The sequence below is a fragment of the Trichomycterus rosablanca genome, chromosome 6 (assembly GCF_030014385.1).
Source record: "Trichomycterus rosablanca isolate fTriRos1 chromosome 6, fTriRos1.hap1, whole genome shotgun sequence".
Lineage (NCBI taxonomy): Eukaryota > Metazoa > Chordata > Actinopteri > Siluriformes > Trichomycteridae > Trichomycterus > Trichomycterus rosablanca.
In genome coordinates, this window is record NC_085993.1 from 1,740,001 (window position 1) to 1,757,574 (window position 17,574).

Here is a 17,574-nt window from a genome sequence, read left to right on the forward strand (position 1 = left end):
AAGAACCTCCACTCAACACTAGCTGATATAACCACATGGGTGAGGGATTAGTTTATCAAACCTTTATCAAGCTCTACAATACAGAGTTACTGCACTAATCATACTTTGACCATTCTTTCAGAAGCGCATTTGTGAGGTCAGACACTGATGTTGGATGAGAAGGCCCGGCTCACAGTCTCCGCTCTAATTCATCCCAAAGGTGTTCTATCTATCAGGTTGAGGCCAGTCAAGTTCTTCCATACAAAACTGGCTCATCCACGTCTTTATGGACCTTGTGCTTTGTGCACTGGTGCGCAGTCATGTTGGAACAGGAAGGGGCCATCCCCAAACTGTTCCCACAAAGTTGGGAGCATGAAATTGTCCAGAATCTCTTGGTGTGCTGAAGCATTAAGAGTTCCTTTCACTGGAACTAAGGGGTCGAGCCCGACTCCTGAAAAACACCCCCACACCATAATCCCCCCTCCACCACACTTTACACTCGGCACAATACAGTCAGACAGGTACCGTTCCCCCGGCAACCGCCAAACCCAGACTCGTCCATCGGATCGCCAGACGGAGAAGCGCGATCCGTCACTCCAGAGAACACGTCTGCACTGCTCTAGAGTCCAGTGGCGGCGTGCTTTACACCACTGCATCCGACGCTTTGCATTGCGCTCTGTGATATGAGGTTTGGATGCAGCTGCTCGGCCATGGAAACCCGTTCCATGAAGCTCTACACGCTGTTCCTGAGCTGATCTGAAGGCCACATGAAGTTTGGAGGTCTGTAGTGATCGACTCTGCAGAAAGTTGGTGACCTCTGCGCACTATGTTCCTCAGCATCCGCTGACCCGCTCTGTCATTTTACGTGGTAACACTTGGTGGCTGAGTCGCTGTCGTTCCCAATCGCTTCCACTTTGTTATACCAGCACTGACAGTCGACTGTGGAATATTTAGTAGTGAGGAAATTTCACCACTGGACTTGTTGCACAGGTGGCATCACGGTACCACGCTGGAATTCACTGAGCTCCTGAGAGCGACCCGTTCTTTCACTAATGTGTGTAGAAGCAGTCTGCATGCCGAGGTGCTCGGTTTTATACACCTGTGGCCATGGGAGTGATTGGAACACCTGAGTGAGTACTTTTGGCAATATAGTGTACGTCTGTGTATGTGAATTTGTGCCGGTCAGAAGACGACGGAAGTGCCACTTCTCAAAACTCATCTATTCAAAATGGCATTTAACTTGTAACAACACGAATTAAATGCTTTTATTTTTGCTATTCTTTTTAATAGTTTTTATACTTAGATCACGACAGAAATGTGAAGTCCTAGATCCTAAAACTTGTAAAGTTTTCAGTTTCCTGATTGCATGTGAATCTGTCCTGTTTCTGTCTAATTTTAAGAAATTGTTCTATATTTGTTGTTCTCTCTCATAATTTAGCTAATTTTTTATGAACTGTCTTATGCTGCTCTCTTTGTTTTTATCTTAATTATTCTTGATGTTGATGTACTATTTTGATTTTGTACTATGATTTGTATGGTGTATGTACGTATTTGTTTTGATTATTTGTCTTATGTAAAGCGTCTTTGAGTATCTTGAAAAGCGCTATATAAATAAAATGTATTATTATTATTATTATTTGTATGGCTGGGCACTGATCGATCAGTTGGTGTTCCGGTTCATCTCAGAGCTGTTGAGTGGGGCTGAGGTCAGGGCTCTGTGCAGGACACTAGAGTTGTGCAGGAACATGCTAGGAAGGGACCTTCCCTAAACTGTTGCTGCAAAGTTGGAAGCATATCATTTCCTTCATTTATATAATGAATTTATTACACCAGCTGGCAGCATTTGTGGCTGAAACACATGAATTAAGTTGCTGTATGAACATTTTTGAGCATTTTAAGGAAGCTGACGTGGAGAAGACGTGTTCCAGCCCTTGTTCAGTCACAGAAAGGACGAGTTGCAGAGGTTTTAAATCCCAAAACCGTTATGACATACGGCTCCTACATCCGTACACGACCCGGTGACTATATGACAGTCATACCTGTAAACACTCACAGTTTCTAGGTTTCACTTCTGCTCGAGCTCTCTGGCCTTTCTCTCTCGCTTGTGCACAGAGAATGAGGAAGTTCACCCTCGCGTCGTGGCAGCTTCCTTTTCACAGTTTTCGACTCTTTAACAGGAAGAGAGCGAACGGCTGCCAGAGCGTGAGGGACAGACACAGAGCGACGGTCCGGGACAGATGGGCCTTGCAGGGACGCCGATTCCGGCCTAGAGCTCCGCTGAACGGCGAACCGAACCCGGTGATCTGGTGTGGGGAGGGAGGAAGCGCTGCAGTATGTCGTCCGGTCAGCCCTGGTACCACGGGAATATCACCCGCTCTATGGCAGAGGACCTGCTGTCTAAAGAAGCCAAGGATGGAAGCTTTCTGCTCAGGGACAGCGAGTCCATACAGGGAGCTTATGCCCTCTGCGTCCTGTAAGTACTTTATTATCACACCAGGGGGATTAAATGCACATCGGTACCACATTAACGTTCTCTGATTACTATTTTAATTTTGGAGCAAATCGAAATGAATAATTTTCAATCTTAGACGTGTTTTCCATCCTCAAAGCATGAAGTGATGATGATGATGATGATGATTCCTCTCGGCTGCTCCCACTAGGAGGCTCCAAAGTGGATCATTGTTCCACATTTTTCATTTGCCCTTCCTGACACAACCCTCCTATTTATCCGGGCTTGGGACCTGCACTAAGAGTGCACCTATATGCACCCCTGTCCCCCGAATAGCTAGATTCACGTTCTGCATTTTACCATTTACATTTTCAGCATTTAGCAGACTCAAAGCATTTATCCAAAGCAACTTACAATTGAGTCTGCAAGCAATTGAGGATTAGAGGTCTCGCTCAAGGGCCCAACAGTGGCAACCTGGCAGATGTGGGGGTTGAACCAGCGACCTTTCGATTACTAGTCATGTACTTTAAGCGCTGAGCTACCACGGCCTTGTAATACTACTTTAAGGGGGCTCAGTCCCAGTCCTTTACATTTTCAGCATTTAGCGGACACTTGAATTCAAAGCGACTTACAGTACTGTGACAGTATATTATCTAAGCAATTAAGAGATAAGGGCCTTGCTTAAGGGCCCAACAGTGGCAACCTGGTAGCGGTGGGGCTTGAACAAGCAACCTTTGGATTACTAGTCTAGTTCCTTAACCGCTAGGCTACAACTGCCCTTACAACTGGTAAACTGCCTGAATCTAAATGTCCCTGATGCTTTTCTGTTTGTTGTTTGTTTCTTTTGTTTGTCATTTCATCTTGGATTGGAAGGCAAATGAATTCTTTGTGAAGTCTAGCATTATAGTAGAGACCATCCAGCGAACGAATCAAAACAAATATAAACAGCAACCTAAACAAGTCAGGGATCTAATAATGAAGCCGTCTCAAAATGTCCCAAAAAAAACATCTCAACAATGCTTCATAAAGAGGTGAAATAAAGTCAAAACCCCAGCCATGCTGCTTAGGTCAGACTGAGCCTCTATACTGAGTGAACAAACTAGAAAACCACTGTGACAAAAGACAAAGATCACGAATCAACCACATCCAGGGTGTTACAGTGAGTCTTTGTGATAGATTGATGAGAAAGAGACCCGGTCTTGAGGTCTGATGAACCTGAAGGTGTGGAATACATCTAACAGGTGACACGTTCTGCCAAAGCAACACTCAACTGGTTTAAAACAAGGGAAAGTGGGACCCCTGAGCACTAAACCAGTCACTAAACCCTTAGTTTAAGGGATCGCAGTTTACAGGAATAAGATGATGGAGCGCCTTTATTGGGGCAGCCACTGAGAGCGTCAAGGGCCTCGCTCAATAGACCAATAGAGGCTGCATGGTAGAGCTGGGATTCAAACTCACAACCTACTAGTTGGTAACCCACAGCTCAACCCAATAGACTACCACCATCCCAAATTCCTAAGACGTCACAATCCTTTACTTAATGTAAACTGTCATGGTGTCAGGTCACACATAGTGGATTAGGGGGTAGCAGAGATGTTCACAAGTCACAAAATACGAGTCCGAGTCGAGTCACGAGTCAATATAATAAACACAAAACATATATTGGAAATGTGGCATAGAAATAAAGAAATAATCTGTAAATTCAGATAAAAACAACAACAGATTAGCGAGTGTATTTAGACGTACTACTTTCCTCCTCATTGTGTAAATGAATGTAATTTCTGTAACAAGAAGGTTCCAGTTAAAAGCTTCAACTGATACGTTTTGTTTTCATTACAGAACAAAAGCGCTCGATAAATCACGGCACAGCGGCCAAAATCCCAAACACAGCAAAAACAATCATAACCGCTGCTTACCTTAGCTTCTGTTCTTCCAGATGCTATTACATTTATAAGCGTGCGTCCCATTAGGAACAGAATCCGTTATTTTGTAAATGTGCTTATAATTAAAAACCTCCAAACTTTTCCCGGTCGTGAAGTAAAACAGGAAGTCGTTAGAAAGCCGATCGAGCGTTTCATTACCACGTCATCTGTGTGACGCAAACTGAATAAATGCAAATAACAGCATTTCTTACTAACAATTACAATCAGAAGCTCTGATTGGTTCAGAAAGCGTCTTTCAACCATCAGCACCGATTCTGTAGGAGCGTTCCATTCACCCCGGTTGTTCCTGTGAAGTGCACTACGTAGGGTATTCCACCATTTTAAGTGAGATTCCAAAGGTAGGGAGCGACGCTTCATCACTACGCCGGAAGCTGGCTGGAACATTTACACATTGCGTGTGTTGCGGGTTAAAACGGCCGGAGCGTTATTATTATCAGAGAGCAGAAAATGACACGATGAGAATATAATATATAATTAATTGTCACACGTAGCTAATGTTAACACATGATGAAGCTAGGGACTCTTGCCGTGCATCTCTGGGGGGTAGCACTGTCGCCTTGCAGCAAGAAGGTCCTAGGTTTGTTTCCCAGTTGAACCAGTCCGGGTCCTTTCTGTGTCCAAAGACGTGTAGTCATGCCGTGTGTGTGTGTGTGTGTGTGTGTTTGCCCTGTGATGGACTGGCGACCCGTCCAGGGTGGTTCCTAAATTTCAACCAGTGAATCGTACCCACAGCAACCCTGAATCGGATTAAGAGGTGCTAAATAGACTTATTTATTTTTATTTTTCATTGTTTCCATCAGTCTTTTATGTTTAGCTAATATTTACCTTTATATTTCTTAGATGATGAGTAGAACCTAAAACCAATCAAATATTCTGACTAATTAGCTGATCTCAACGCGTTGGAACTTGGACTGAACGAGCACGAGCGCTCATGTTTAAATTTGATGCATGATGATTCGGTTCTACAGACTGAACTTCTCATCATGTAGCACAGTGTATTTCAGTGTGTTTTATAGAGTTGCTATTATGATTTTATTTGATTTCCTTCCAATATGTGCAGATTTTGATGGTGCATTTTCATTTGCACCCGTCTGAAGGTTCTGGATGCAACATGCTGGCCAAAATCTGGCAACCTCTGTGTTATTTTAGGCGCGATTGCCCCTGATTGGCTGATCTGCTTTTTAAATAATAACCTTCCTCTACTCAGCTGGAACTTCTTCCCGGCATCCACCAATTCGACAAGACTTTTAGATGATAAAGTGTGGTTTTCAAGCTACAGAACATGTTTCCACTGCTCCAAAGTTCAACGGTTGTGTGCTTTACACCACTCCAGGCTTTTATTCGGCTGCTTGTTGCATTAACATTGCTTTTTTAGTTTGCTGTGAGTGTTACAATCAAGGTTGGATGATGAGAAGAACTTAAAACTAGTAAAAATATTCTGACTAATCAGCTGATCAACACATTGGGACTTGGACTGAACGAGCACAGACGCTCATGTTTAAATTTGAAGCATGATGGTTCGATTCTACAGACTGTACTTCTCATCATGTAGCACAGTGTAGCATATTTCCTTCTTTCTTTGGTTCTATAGAGTTGCTATTATGATTTTATTTGATTTCTTTGCAATATATGCAGATTTTTTGATGGTGCGTTTGCATGTGCACCCGTCTGAAGGTTCTGGATGCAACGTGCTGTCCGAAATCTGGCAACCTTGGTGTTATTTTAGGCGCGAATGCCCCTCATTGGCTGATCTGCTTTTTAAATGATAACCTTCCTCTACATTTATTTAATCAATACCTAATAGAAATACCTGCCTTTATTAAAAAGCAGTGTTGCCAACTTGTCGCTATATTTAGTGAGTTTTCAGACGCCTCTAGCGACTTTTTATTTTTTCAAAAAAAGCAACTAGTGACAAATCTAGCGACTTTTTCTGGTGTTATTGGAGACTCTTGGAGACTCAGACGTGAAAGCACATATCGTTCTGCAGTTACTGTCCTCAACGGGCAGCGGGTGCTGCTGTTGTTCTCTGTTGATTTATCATACTCATCGATTTCTCCTCAGTGTTGCTAACTCCTCAGTAAGGAAAGTAGCTATTAGCTGTCCTAAAAGTCACTAGCAATAGCACATGTCGATAGGTCTATATCTTATTATAAGTAGTGGTAGCACATCTCGATAGATCCATTGATCTGTATCTCAGACATATATCTCAAATTTATTTATCAATAATGTAATTTTATATTAGCCAGTATACAAACCATTTAATAGTAAATAATATGCTAACCCTCTATGAGGAATATCTTCTAAGGTTTTGCCTCCGTGATTTATTATACCCTGTTATATAAGATCCCAGTGAGAAAACTATAGATCACACAGATCTTATCTATAGCTACAAAAAACATGGAATAAGGAACAAATAATTAGAACAGAACTGACATGTATACAAGTACAAGATAACGTAATAAATGCTCAACATATTCACTCAGGTAATTCACTTTATTAGACACAACCTTTACTGTACCAGCTGAACAGCTAAGAAAGCACAAAACTGAAAAATAACCGAATACCTCTTGTGTTGTCGTAACATTACGGTCGCAGATGGCTATTTAAAAATGATCTGCTTCCCTAGATGTATGAAAAACGCTCTAAAATCACTGAACCCGTGTATAAACATGGTTAAATAAAACGTTAACACATAGCATTAGGTAAACAACTGTTATTAACTGTATGTAATCAAGTATAGCTATTTTGAGCACCTTGTATAGTTCTGAAATAGAATACAAAATAACGGCATTACATACACTTAAACTTTACACTTTTAAAGGAATTAAAACTAAAACCATACATTACTAACCACTAGCAGAAATAAATTAGGCAAAGGTAGCACAGAATTATAGGCGTTCCACTCAACGTGTCAAAAACAGATGTGCGCATGCTCAGGTGGTGCAGCGGTAAAAACACACGCTGCAAACGGAGCTGGATCTCGAGTACGTCGTATCGAATCCAGCTCTGCCTTACCGACCGAGGATGAGCGGCTATATGAACAACGATTGGCCTGTTGTTCAGATGGGCGGGACTAAGGTCGGAAGTGGGTCTCTCTCTGTCAGAATGGTGCTGTTACGACCTCTGCTGGCTGATTAGAGGTGCCTACACGGAGATGAGAAAGGAGCGCTCTTAGGGTGTGTCTCTCCGCACGCAACGCTAGGTGGAACAACACTCGTCAATGTGTGGGTGGCAAGATGCATGCGGCTTGCTGCTCACGTGTCGGAGGGGATGTAGGTTAGCTTCGATCTCCTCGGTCAGCGCAGGGATCGCCAGAGGCGGAGAGGATGCGTGATGCAAAATTGGGCAATTGGACACGCTAAAGGGGGAGAAAATGCATTAAAAAAAAAAACAGATGTGCGCATGCTTGGTAGGACAAATCGATGTGTAGGATAAATCAACAGAACAGTAACTGTAGAACGATGTGTGCTTTCACATCCGAATCACGTCCAAAAGTCTCCAATAACACCAGAAAAAGTCGCTAGATTTGTCGCTAGTCGCTTTTTGGAAAAAAAGTCGCTAGAGGGGTCTGAAAACTCGCTAAGTTGGCAACACTGTTTCTGCTACCGAGCATGCAAACATCTGCACATCTGACTCGATGAGTGGAACGCCTATAATTCTGTGCAACCTTTGCCTAATTTATTTCTGCTAGCGGTTAGTAATGTGTGGTTTTAGTTTTAATTCCTTAAAAAGTTTGAAGTTGAAGTGTATGTAATGCCGTTATTATGTGACTTCTTTAGTATTCTATTTCAGAACTATACAAGGTGCTCAGATTAGCTATACGTGATTGCATACAGTTGAATAACAGTTGTTTACCTAATGCTTTGTGTTAACATTTTATTTAACCACGTTTATACACGAGTTCGGTGATTTTAGAGCGTTTTTCATACATCTAGGGAAGCAGATCATTTTTAAATAACCATCTGCGACCGTAACAGTTCTTGGCTTTCTTAGCAGTTCAGCTGGTACAGTAAAGGTCTAATAAAGTGAATTACTGAGTAAATATGTTGAGCATTTATTGCGTTATCTTGTACTTAGCTGTTTGTATACATAAAACAATATTATTGTTTTTCCCTTGTCAGTTCAGTTCTAATTATTTGTTCCTTATTCCATGTTTTTTTAGCTATAGATGAGATCTGTGTTATCTATAGTTTTCCAACAGGGTAAGATAAATCATGGAGGCAAAACCTTGAAAGATATTCCTCACAGAGTGTTAGCCTATTATTTACTACTAAATGTTTTGTATACTGGCTAATATAAAATGACATTTTATTTAATTAAAATCCTAATGAACGATTTGAGATAAATTTCTGAGATACAGATCAGTGGATCTATTGAGATGTGCTACCTATAGTTTATAATAAGAGATAGACCTATCTACATGTGCTAGGAGTTGGCAACACTGTTAAAAAGTAAGAATAGTATTGATGGAAATTAAACAAATATGTCTAAGAGACGTATGGAGCCGAATATAAAGGATGGTTAATCATGCATGTGATCAGTGATGCACTGTGAAGGGAGACTTGAAAAAACTATCAACAACAACAACAAATCTAAAAAAAATCCTCATAAAAGTATGAGGACTGTTTAACAAAATGCGAACAATAACTTGATATAAAATATTTTTTAATATATATATATATATACTGTATATATATATATATATATATATATATATATATATATACACCGATCAGCCATAACATTAAAACCACCTCCTTGTTTTTACACTCACTGTCCATTTTATCAGCTCCACTTACCATATAGAAGCACTTTGTAGTTCTACAATTACTGACTGTAGTCCATCTGTTTCTCTGCATGCTTTGTTAGCCCCCTTTCACCCTGTTCTTCAATGGTCAGGACTCAGCACTCATTCTCAGCACTGCAGTGACACTGACATGGTGGTGGTGTGTTAGTGTGTGTTGTGCTGGTGTGAGTGGATCAGACACAGCAGCGCTGCTGGAGTTTTTAAACACCGTGTCCACTCACTGTCCACTCTATTAGACGCTCCTACCTAGTTGGTCCACCTTGTAGATGTAAAGTCAGAGACGATCGCTCATCTATTGCTGCTGTTTGAGTCGCTCATCTTCTAGACCTTCATCAGCGGGCACAGGACGCTGCCCACGGGGCGCTGTTGGCTGGATATTTTTGGTTGGTGGACTATTCTCAGTCCAGCAGTGACAGTGAGCTGAGAATGATCCACCATCCAAATAATACCTGCTCTGTGGTGGTCCTGTGGGGGTCCTGACCATTAAAGAACAGCATGAAAGGAGCTAACAAAGCATGCAGAGAAACAGATGGACTACAGTCAGTAATTGTAGAACTACAAAGTGCTTCTATATGGTAAGTGGAGCTGATAACATGGACAGTGAGTGTAGAAACAAGGAGGTGGTTTTAATGTTATGGCTGATCGGTGTATGTGTTTCTATACTGCAGAAAAGAAACACTAATGTCTAATTCCTTGTATGCGTGAGCACACACCCACTCTAATAGTTTTCTCTAGCAGTGGTTTTAGTGGGTGGCTGCTGGAACTTGTGCAATGTACAGAAGTTCTTGTTTTCTTAACAGATGTAGTAAAGAACCCAGGGAAGGTTGCAAGAAACAACACTAAACCATAATGCTTCCACCTCATGCTTTATTGTGGGCTTGGTTTTCTTGTATTCACACATAAAACCTTTTTTTCTTTCAAGATGACAAGCTGAATATTGACAAAAAGTCTATAAGTCAAATATTATTGATTGTTTTTTTTTTTATCAATGCGAACTGTAGGTTGGTGTAACAGTTTACTATGGTATTTATTTATTTGCCAGCCTGTAATGCAGCATAAACACAAAAACAACTACATTAACCTGTATTAACATGACAAGTTTTGATCTGTTTTTAACTCTAACTAATTCAGCATTAAAAGCGGCGATGACATTTAATCATTGAATCCAGCGTCAGTTCCTATTCAGCAGCAGTAATCAGATGAAACCAGATAATGCTGGTCTGTGGGGTGAATGTGAACCGTGCAGCGAGCAGGTCTGCTAAATATGTGCATGCAAATCGCGTCTAGTAATAGAAACAGAACAGAGATCTGAGCTCGCCTCGGTCGTGTTTACCTGAGAAGTCATGACTAGTTTCCAGTGACAGAACAACTGGTTAGAATGCATATCAGTCAGAATTAGAATTTGATTTATTGCCACGTAGGTTTTCTACATACATGACGTGTGACTTGGTGTTCTGCTGCCTGATACAGAGAAGATAAAAATCAGTAGTAAAATTTAACATTGGCAGTGCCTGCAGCAGACAAAATCGGCCACTAGTCTGCTGGTTAGGAAAAGACAGGGCTACTAACCAGTTAGTAGCCCGAGGCGCCTGTGTGTAGGAATGTGGAGATCAGTGTGTGACTCTCTCACACGTCGATCCACCAAAGTACAGGCGAATAAGAAGGGGTCATGGAGCGAGTGCCAGGCCTGTATACCCTCCTTAGACGTGCACTGTCTCTGAGGGGGGATAGAGTGGGGGGCAGTTGTAGCCTAGTGGTTAAAGTGCTGGACTAGTACCACTGCCAGGTTGCCACTGTTGTTCCCTTGAGCAAGGCCCTTAACACTCAATTGCTTAGACAGTTTACTGTCACAGTACTGTAAGTCGCTTTGGATAAAAGCGTCTCGTAAATGCACAGCAAAAAGTCCAGTGTTGAATTAACTCCCACAGAGTTGATTTTAACACTTTTTCAGGGTTTATATACAGTAGCTCCACACTCTTAAGAGTTAAATCAACACTCAAAATATACTGCTCACAAAAATTTGGGGATATTTCAAAAATGAATATGAAGCGATAAAAAAAGAAGCATTTGATTTTTTTATTAAACAAGAACATCAGGAAAGCAAACGACAAGTCAAAGAAAGTTGTTCGATTATGCAAATGAGATGCAAACTCAAATTATCGTGATCGAGTAGCAAGTGACATATTGGTGGGGGTGAACAGAAGCATGTCAAACTGGACGAGAGTGCCACACATTGACTGTTCAGTAGGGTGTATGGTCACCCAAGACTGCCAAAACACACTGACAGCGATGGGGCATGGACAGGATCAGACTGTCCAGCAGTTCTTGTGGGATCCTCGCCTTTTTTATAGTGCATTTTCACCAATGAAATAAAAGTTGGTTTGCAAAATCGAACAACTTTTTGACTTCTTTGTCGTTTTCTTTTCTGTTCTTGTTTAATAAAAAAAAGTCAAATGCTACTTTTTTTTTTGAATCGCTTTATATTCATTTTGAAATATCCCCTAATTTTTTTGAGCAGTGTAGTTAAATGTTTAACACCTTGTCAGAGTTCCTGTTTTAACTCATAAAACAGAGTTAAAGTAACTAAGGAAGTACAAACTTTAGCTGATCTTGGACAGTGGTAGTCTCGTGGGTAGAGCTTTGGGCTATCAACCGAAAGATTGGTGGTTCAAATCCAGGCTCTGCTATGCAACCACTGTTGGGTTCTGTCTAAAAATAACACTGCTCTGAGTTATATTTTACTATTTCATTAGTGTTCATTTAACTCCCTACATTATTCTTCTTATAATAAGAATTAATTCATAATTAATACACCAAATAATTTTCAAAAATAACATTTATTTTTCCTGGTGGCGGCGGTTGAAGATGCAAAAGCAAAAACAGGCCATTTGTTGGTCATAGGCTGAAGACAAAGTCACAATCAAATAATGGAAAATTCATCAAATGTTATGCTTTTACAGAGAGGTGTTGAGTTTTGAAATGTCTATCTATTGGTCATATTTTCCCTTAAATCAGATCAACTTTTAAACAGAACAAACAAACCAGATCTTAAACTCTACAATAATGAATGCATGAATTAATGCAAAAAAAGACTGCAATTATTAGATTAGATTCAACTTTATTGTCATTGTGCAGAGTACAAGTACAGAGCCAACAAAATGCAGCAGAATCTAACAAGAAGATAGAGATTATTTACATATAATACAGTTAAAGTGCAGTAGTGTCCAGATAAGTAACAATGAAGAGACATACAGGGGTTGGACAAAATAACTGAAACACCTGTCATTTTAGTGTGGGAGGTTTCATGGCTAAATTGGACCAGTCTGGTGGCCAATCTTCATTAATTGCACATTGCACCAGTAAGAGCAGAGTGTGAAGGTTCAATTAGCAGGGTAAGAGCACAGTTTTGCTCAAAATATTGCAATGCACACAACATTATGGGTGACATACCAGAGTTCAAAAGAGGACAAATTGTTGGTGCACGTCTTGCTGGCGCATCTGTGACCAAGACAGCAAGTCTTTGTGATGTATCAAGAGCCACGGTATCCAGGGTAATGTCAGCATACCACCAAGAAGGACAAACCACATCCAACAGGATTAACTGTGGACGCAAGAGGAAGCTGTCTGAAAGGGATGTTCGGGTGCTAACCCGGATTGTATCCAAAAAACATAAAACCACGGCTGCCCAAATCACGGCAGAATTAAATGTGCACCTCGACTCTCCTGTTTCCACCAGAACTGTCCGTCGGGAGCTCCACAGGGTCAATATACACGGCCGGGCTGCTATAGCCAAACCTTTGGTCACTCGTGCCGATGCCAAACGTCGGTTTCAATGGTGCAAGGAGCGCAAATCTTGGGCTGTGGACAATGTGAAACATGTATTGTTCTCTGATGAGTCCACCTTTACTGTTTTCCCCACATCCGGGAGAGTTACGGTGTGGAGAAGCCCCAAAGAAGCGTACCACCCAGACTGTTGCATGCCCAGAGTGAAGCATGGGGGTGGATCAGTGATGGTTTGGGCTGCCATATCATGGCATTCCCTTGGCCCAATACTTGTGCTAGATGGGCGCGTCACTGCCAAGGACTACCGAACCATTCTGGAGGACCATGTGCATCCAATGGCGGTGCCGTGTATCAGGATGACAATGCACCAATACACACAGCAAGACTGGTGAAAGATTGGTTTGATGAACATGAAAGTGAAGTTGAACATCTCCCATGGCCTGCACAGTCACCAGATCTAAATATTATTGAGCCACTTTGGGGTGTTTTGGAGAAGCGAGTCAGGAAACATTTTCCTCCACCAGCATCACGTAGTGACCTGGCCACTATCCTGCAAGAAGAATGGCTTAAAATCCCTCTGACCACTGTGCAGGACTTGTATATGTCATTTCCAAGACGAATTGACGCTGTATTGGCCGCAAAAGGAGGCCCTACACCATACTAATAAATTATTGTGGTCTAAAACCAGGTGTTTCAGTTATTTTGTCCAACCCCTGTATATTGAGAACAGTAAACAGACTGTTCAGTGTATAAACTAGTCTATAATTACAAAGTTATGAAAGGTGAAAATTATAAATGCATTAAAACACGCAAAACACACGTCGCCTCGAGATCACTTCCTGGTGAACTTTCTGCTGACTGCAATACGTGACGCAGCTCTGGTGTTGAGGTGAGCCTCTTGGCCTCTTATGATATTTGGCTTGAAGAACACGTTATCAAAACAGGAGAGTCTTGATCAACCTTTAATAAAGAATTAATTTTAAACTACTAGTTGTACTACTACATACATTAAATGCTTAATTTCAACCCAGTATAAACATCCTTCCAAACTTACCAATCCTTTTGTATCCAGAAATCTTGGGAAGGTGGAAAGGATATCAGCACTTCTGCCTGGATCATTAACAAGTTTCTGGCGGTGCTGAAAAATCTCCCTCATCGTCTTCTCAGATTCTCATTTAATCTGAAAAGAGATTAAATATCTAATTTAAATGTATGCAATTGTCATGCAGTTATTTGGCACAAATAAAAAGAATATGGAACACACTGACTATACCCATGATTATCAATCATATGAGCCACCAATATGTTCATATTTGCCCAGAATAATCATTGAAAAAAGAACACAAAACAACCACAGTACACAGTTCCCCATCAGGCAGGGAGAAAACAAGTCATTTAGCTTGCTAACCTAACTAACTAGACGGCTGCACACGCAAACAAAAAATCACACAGGACCAAAAGCAGCTGATGTAACTTAAGTGGCAGCAATCAGCTGCAGTCAATTTGTGCAGCGTACTTACAACAGAAGCTTTCTCTCTCACTCACACACACATCCTTCAGTACAGCTGTGTTTTAGACTGACTATATCATCATCAATGTATACTTTCATTAATGGTGCCGTCGTCTCCTTGTCTCCAACCGAAGAAGTAAAATGCATGGGCAGAGTTCAATTAAATCTAAATGCATGGGCAGAGTTTAATGCCTAGTTCACACTACACGATTTTTGCCCAGATTTGGCTCTGCGGCTGGTCGGCGCTTGATTTTCCGGCTTGGGAGCAACTCGGCGTTCGCTCGGCGATCAAAACTCGGCTCTCAATCGCTATGTGTGAACTACCCAACTACTCGACCCGACCGGCTCGCCGACCGCTCGGCGACTGGATTGAGTTTTCTAGCAGGTCAGATATCTGATCCGAGATGTCCGACTGGGAATGAGTGACATGTCGAACAGCCAATGAGAACGCAGGATACAGGAAGCGCAGGAGAGAAGTGTAAACAGGTGTGACAAAGGCTTAATTAATATAGTTTATATCAAAATACACCGGCACACACACGTTTTACAGTATTTCTGATTTGATCATCCTCTACAAAACATGATACCCACGCTGCATTGCAAAAGTATTAATAACCTGCACATTCCATACTGTTCGTGTTGCCAAATCCACTCAGATTCATTTATTTTTACTACTTGATTTTACGCTGCACATCAGTGCACAAACACTTTGATCTCTCACCACTTGTTGACGTGCATTTTTGGATGTGGTATCATTAAAAAAAGCGAGACCAGAGAAGCTCGCCTGCGATTCCAGTTGGTGATAGATCGTGTAGTGTGAAACCCCCTATCACCGATCAGTCGTGTAGTGTGAAATATACACTGACTGAAAGACTTCCGAGTGCAAAAGATTCAGTCGTGTAATGTGAACTGTACAGCGACCCGACAAATCAGAAAGTCGTGTCGTGTGAACTTGGCATAAGTTAATCTAAGTTAGGTTAACACCGATCCAATCAACTCTGCCAAATAACTCTAACACTGAACACAATTTAAATCCGAATGTGTTAAAATGACACTTTAAGAGTGAAAATCAACTCTGAAATGTTTAAGTCTGAAATCTCAACACTCCAGTTTTTGCTGTGTGTAAATCGGTCAGAGTTTCAGTGGCGGTCCTGGACCTTGTTGATGATGCCAGTTGCAGCAGGCAGAAACCTCTTACCAGAGGTAGGTGGTCCAAAAAGAGCATGTCCAGGGTGGAAGGGATCAGCCAGGATCTTCCTTTCTTGCCTCAGTGTTTTGGAGGCGTGTAGATCCTGGAAGAGGTGGCAGGTTGCAGCCGGTCACCTTCTCGGCAGAGCTGATGATGCCTTTAGTCCAGGGGTTTTTGGCTCAAGGGCCACAATGAGTTTTGAAATTTTGACAGATGGGCTAGGCCAGTAGCAGACGGTGGGGATTAATTAATATAAATTATATGCGAAACTTATTACCTACCTTATTTAAGGTAGTATCGACTAGGTTGGTAGTGTTTGGATTGCGCCATCTATTGGAATCACGCAGGGTATTGCAGGAAAAAAGCTAAATTAAGGACTGTAAGTCTACAGGACAATTTTGTAAACACTTGAGGGGTCGGCGTATGTGACCCGAGGGCCGTAGTTTGCCCAACACTGTCTGTCTTTAGTCTGTTCTTGTCCTTTGCAGTGGCAGCAGGGTAACATACCAGGAACAGGGGGGCATGATACTGCAACACACAGAATGAAACCAGAACCCATATAACAGAGTTCTTGACCAATTTAAGCAAGAATTCTATAACAAATTTCTGTTTTACTCACCAAATGTCGAGTCTACTTTTGATATTTAAGTCTGATCCTCGCTGCCCCTAGAAGTTTACTGATTGACTCAAGTAGAGGTGTATGCAGAACAGAGCGATGGGGCGAAATTCAACCACCCAATCACAGACTAGCATTTAGAGGGCGGACCTTCTGCGACTGGCCAGTGGTGGGCGAGCATTTGTTTTGACATGTACCTGAGCCAATGACAGATAATATTGATCGAAAATGTCACCAGTTCACTCCAAAAGGAGGATTTTAAAGTGTCATACACTAATCCTGGACCTTACATTAATCCTGGACCTTACATTAATCCTGGATATTACATTAATCCTGGATATTACATTAATCCTGAGTTCTTGACCAATTTAAGCAAGAATTCTATAACAAATTACTGTTTAAATATTGATCCAGGATTAATGTAAGATCCAGGATTAATGTAATATTCAGGATTAATGTAATATTCAGGATTAATGTAATATTCAGGATTAATGTAATATTCAGGATTAATGTAATATCCAGGATTAATGTAAGATCCAGGATTAATGTAAGGTCCAGGATTAATGTAAGGTCCAGGATTAATGTAAGATCCAGGATTAATGTAAGGTCCAGGATTAATGTAAGGTCCAGGATTAATGTAAGATCCAGGATTAATGTAATATCCAGGATTAATGTAATATTCAGGATTAATGTAATATTCAGGATTAATGTAATATCCAGGATTAATGTAAGATCCAGGATTAATGTAAGGTCCAGGATTAATGTAAGGTCCAGGATTAATGTAAGGTCCAGGATTAATGTAATATCCAGGATTAATGTAATATTCAGGATTAATGTAAGATCCAGGATTAATGTAATATTCAGGATTAATGTAATATCCAGGATTAATGTAAGATCCAGGATTAATGTAAGGTCCAGGATTAATGTAAGGTCCAGGATTAATGTAAGATCCAGGATTAATGTAATATTCAGGATTAATGTAAGATCCAGGATTAATGTAAGATCCAGGATTAATGTAAGGTCCAGGATTAATGTAAGATCCAGGATTAATGTAAGGTCCAGGATTAATGTAAGGTCCAGGATTAATGTAAGGTCCAGGATTAATGTAAGATCCAGGATTAATGTAAGATCCAGGATTAATGTAAGATCCAGGATTAATGTAAGGTCCAGGATTAATGTAAGATCCAGGATTAATGTAATATTCAGGATTAATGTAAGATCCAGGATTAATGTAATATTCAGGATTAATGTAATATCCAGGATTAATGTAATATTCAGGATTAATGTAAAGTCCAGGA

At 41.0% G+C, this 17,574-nt stretch overlaps 1 protein-coding gene across 1 annotated transcript in view; it reads left to right on the forward strand.

Annotated features, from left to right (window-relative positions):
* Positions 1-2,203: 2,203 nt before the first annotated feature.
* The window catches only part of inpp5d (inositol polyphosphate-5-phosphatase D), a 48,027-nt gene continuing 32,656 nt past the window's right edge, over positions 2,204-17,574 (forward strand). Inside the window, exon 1 of the mRNA XM_062996501.1 lies at positions 2,204-2,452. Coding sequence (XP_062852571.1) covers positions 2,313-2,452 — 140 coding nt within the window. The 5' untranslated portion in view covers positions 2,204-2,312. The remainder of the gene's footprint in view (positions 2,453-17,574) is intronic.